This window comes from Octopus bimaculoides, chromosome 25, assembly GCF_001194135.2.
Source record: "Octopus bimaculoides isolate UCB-OBI-ISO-001 chromosome 25, ASM119413v2, whole genome shotgun sequence".
NCBI classification, from domain to species: domain Eukaryota; kingdom Metazoa; phylum Mollusca; class Cephalopoda; order Octopoda; family Octopodidae; genus Octopus; species Octopus bimaculoides.
This window is the reverse complement of record NC_069005.1, coordinates 26430054-26434699: the sequence shown is the minus strand read 5'-3', so window position 1 is coordinate 26434699 and position 4646 is coordinate 26430054. Positions and strand designations below refer to the sequence as shown.

The following is a 4646-nucleotide window of genomic DNA, read 5'->3' as shown; positions in this document are numbered from 1 at the left end:
ATATATATATATATATATATATATATAGACACACATGTATGTGTATATGTATGTATGTATGTATACATTACTGTTTTATTCTGTTTGCAGTTTGTAGCAATTTATAGTAAATCGACACAAGCTTAGCATAAATCTATTTACACAAATACACATTTTGAAACAAGTTACTCTAGCTCAGAAAGAAAATCTACCAACATGTCAACCAATTGGTTATGAGTTCATGTTGGCCCATCATCCATTGACGACAGCACACAACATTCTCCTGCCACAGTTTATTTGTGGCCAAGGGCAGGTAATTCAACATTTCAATCCGCTTCTGACAGCTGCAACTAATTTTAGCTGATTCTGAAATTCTTTGCTTTTAGTTTCTTTGTAAAAGATTCAAGGCCAATGTTTGGTGGTAGTGGCAACAGTGGTGTGGTGTGGTATAATGGACGTAAGTTAACGCTAACGCAAATACATTGCTACTGGTAATAAAAGAGGGGACATGGAACACAAAAAAACAAAAAAACATTTAGTCCAAAGATCTAACACCACCTAGGCAGGCAGTCTCTTGGGGGAAAAAAATTCAGGCAGTAAAAATTATAATAATAATAATAATAAAAAGAAAAAAGAAAAGAAAATATTTCAAACGTTATATTTCTGTGATCTATGGAGCTTTGAAAAACAAATGCTCAGTTACTTTTATGATGGCAGTTATTTTTGGCATGACAAAAAAAGCTGCTAAGTAGAAGATGTAATTCAGTACAAAATACTTGATAAATAAGGATAAAAATGAAAATAAATAAAATAAACATGATGATGCTGATGATATATATGTGTTTATTTGTATGTATGTGTGAGTGCATGTGTTTATATATGTGTATGTGTGTGTGTGTGTGTATATATATATATATATATATATATTATTTAAAAGTTCGATTCGGTTCCATGCGACTTAAAGTTTCTCAGGCCTCTAACAGAGGCTGTCTTTTTCCAGGTTTTAGATAACCGAATCGAAAACCTGAAAGAGACAGGCTTCTGTTAGAGGCTTGCGAAACTAAGTTACTGGAACTCAAACGGTTTTAAATAATACATGTAACACCCACTAAAAGTATTGAGTGCCCTTTTCTTCCATTTGTCCACTCATTCAGGTATATGCATATATATATATATATATTTTATATATACTACACACACACACAGATATAAGGTGTTTAATGTATGGTAAGAGTAACAATGATTTTCCTCAATTCAGTCTCTCTTTCTCTCACTCTTTGACACACACACACACACACATGCACACACACACATACACAAGAACAATAACGTATCCATAATACAACAAGAGTTGGCACGAGAAGGCAGAAAACAATGAAAGAATTGCAACATCTGATTCAAAGATGGTTGTGATGAGGTAAAAAAATCCTTTGTTCATTAAAAAAGACAAACCCCAAAACAACCAAAAAGTCTAAAATTGTAACAAGTGTAATGAAAGGGGATCAATACTAAAAGCTGTGATATAATGATTGAACCCCCTTCAATTTGAGATGGCTACAATATATGAAATACTTGTTAAAATTGTTTGGTGTTCAAAGCATTTTAAATGTAGCCATTGTAACATTAATTTTACTTCAGTTCACCCCATCAGGAAGACATCAAAACTGGTGGTAATCTTGCAAAATTTAAGAACTGATAGAAGACAAGATTATGACTGAAGATGGAGCAGACAAGGAGATGTTTTATCTGCTGTGTTTTAGCAAATCTGTATTTTTTTTGTTTGTTTTTTCCTTTTTTTGCGTTTTCAGATCACCAGCAACCATTTTAAATTCACAGCATTCAGAAAGACAACAAAGCTGGTGGTAATCATGCAAAATTTAGAAAAATGATGATAGAGACAAGGTTAGGATTGAAGAGGGAACAGACAAGATGTAATGTCTGTCTGTCTGCAGTGTTTTTTTGGTTTGTTTTTTATCTCTATCTTTTCCTGTTCAGTTCACCAGAAGTCATGTAGATTCACAGCATCAGGAAATGTGACAAAGCTGGTGCCAATCTTTGCTAAATTTAAGAGACGATGATGGACAGATTAAGATCGAAGAGGGAGGAGACAAGGAGATGTACTATCAGCACTGTTCTATCTAACGTGAGATTTCCTTTAAGCCACACTATCAGTTGGTCTTATTTGACTCAGTCCTAACATCAGAATGTCTCTTTTCTCCTTTGGGAAACGCAGTTCTCTACCAGCGAGCCGAGCGCTTTCCAGTTCTTGCTCAGCAACTTCTAATTCGTGATCAATAATTCCTGCAGTCTCCTGCTCCCTCGTGATCCAGTCGAGAGCCATCTGTGAGCGCATATCATCGTCTAATGCACGGTGGGAGTAGTGGGCAAGAACTTCTTGCCGAGAGCAGTTCCGCTCCCGCATCGCCTTTAAGCTACCATTCCAGTGCAGCAGTTGGAAGACGGTCATCAATTCTTGAAACTCTAGCATTGTTCGGCTCTTGTTTGCTTCCAACATGAACTTGAAGGCCCCGATTCCTGTGTTAGCATCCTCAGCATCTTCTTTCTTTCCCTGCAAAGACGAAAGAAATGACTTATGAGTGGACTGGAGATAAAAGCAAGAATGAGCTAAAGAGGTAAAAGCGAAAGTGAAGAAAGTGAAAAGACGAAGGTGGAAGCAAGGCAGAAAGTGAGGAAAAGTAAGGTGACGCAAGGACAACATTGTAGAGAAAATAAGCAATTATTTAGATAGAGCAAGATGAAATGTGCCAGTGAACTGCTAGCAAACACATGCGCACACAGATAGACAGACAGACATGTAAACATACACATATATCATCATCGTTTAACGTCTGCTTTCCATGCTGGCATGGGTTGGATGGTTTGACAGCAGCTGGTTAGCAGGGAGCTGTCCAGATGCCAACTGTCTATTGTGGCATGACATGAGTATATATAGAGGTTTGTATGGATAGACACACACACACACACACAGACACACATACATGCATACAGGAATAAAACATTTTAATTATATCAGGTCTTAAATTTTATAAACAATTTGGTAGACAATGGCAACGATATTAGGAGTAATTAACTGATAAATGACCATAAAGTCTTAAGTTTAGATTCGTTACTGTTGTGGCTTGAAGGCAGGCTGTATAATGTTTTGTCCTCTGTCCACCACACAGAAGAAAAAGACAAGGAAGAAGGATAAGAAGAATGGACAGAAGAAAAAAAAGGCAAACATGATGATGAAGAAGGACAAAGAAGAGGATGAAGAGGAAAGATAGGACAAAGATGAAAAGGGCAACAAAGAGGATGAAGAAGAGGACAAAGAAGAAGAGGGAGAAGAAAACAACAACATTTTCGAATTTTGACCCAGGGGCAGCAATTTTGAAGGCAGTGGATTAGTTGATTACATTGGTCTTAGTATTCACTGATGAGAGATAAAGTTGGCATTGGTGGGATTTGAACTTAGAACCTAATGAGTGAGAAGAGATTTCACTAAGCATTTTGTCTGGTATTCAGCCAGCTTGTCATGATAATAATAATAATAATAATAACAATAATAATGATAATAATAATAATAATAATAATAATAATAAGAGCAATGAGAGAACGCAAACCTCTGCCAAGGCAGCACCCACATCCTCTCAATGATTAGCTGGAGATGATTTTAAAAATCAGAATATCTGAAATAAACTCGACTGCTCTCACAAACGAGGATACTAAAAATGAACCTGACTGCTCTCAAAAATTAAGTTAAAAAAAAACAGGAAAAATAATCCAGAATCCTCGTTCAGTATTGGATGAATCCCAAACTCTAATCTGTTCATGCAAGTTCATGAGGCCAAACATCCCTGAAAGTTTCATCTGAATCCATCCAGTGGTTCTTGAGATATCTTATCCACAGACAAACAAACACAACTGAAAACAGTACCTCTGCCTTCACTAAGGCGGTGGTAATAAATAATAATCCTGTCTATTATAGGCACAAGGCCCAGAATTTTCGGTGAGGGTGGGATGTTAGTTGATTACATGAACCCCAGTACTCAACTGGTACTTATTCATCAATTCAGAAAGGATGAAAGGGAAAGTTGACCGCGGTGGAATTTGAACCCAGAATGTAAAAAATGGATGAAATGCTTCCAAGCATTTTTCCCAGCATGCTAACGGTTCTGCCATATAAATATGGTGTTGTTGTGGTTCTTTACGTTATTGCTGCTGCTGTTGTTGTTGTTGTTGTTGTCGTTTTCCAGAAGTTTCCATTACAGTTACCATTGATACCGGCATTGCTCTTTTTGTTGTTTTTGTTTTTGATCTTGCTGTTCTTGTTCTTGTTGATATAGTTCCTCTTATTGTTGTTTCTGCTGCTGCTGCACACTGTTGCTGCAGCTGTTGTTGTTGTTAGCAACATCTTTGCTGCTGCTGCTGCTGCCAGCATCGTTGCACTTGTTATCGCTGTCATGGCATCAAGACGAAATCCTGTTTCTCCTTGACGATAAATCAATTCCATCTCCAACCGCAGCTGCGTTTGGTGTTAAAACTGCATTCGCAGAATACCAGGCTCTCCATTGATTACCATTATTTCGTTGCACTCTGACATTTTTCAAAAATTGGGGAAAAAAAAAATATGTGAATTCTTGACTTCACAAAAATGCAAAACAAAT

General features: G+C 36.8%; 1 protein-coding gene across 1 annotated transcript in view; it reads right to left on the bottom strand.

The window, feature by feature from the left end:
* Positions 1-621: 621 nt before the first annotated feature.
* The window catches only part of LOC106877441 (protein limb expression 1 homolog), a 6922-nt gene continuing 2897 nt past the window's right edge, over positions 622-4646 (bottom strand). The window contains exon 3 of the mRNA XM_052976628.1: positions 622-2548. Within this exon, the coding sequence (XP_052832588.1) occupies positions 2135-2548 (414 nt within the window). The 3' untranslated portion in view covers positions 622-2134. The remainder of the gene's footprint in view (positions 2549-4646) is intronic.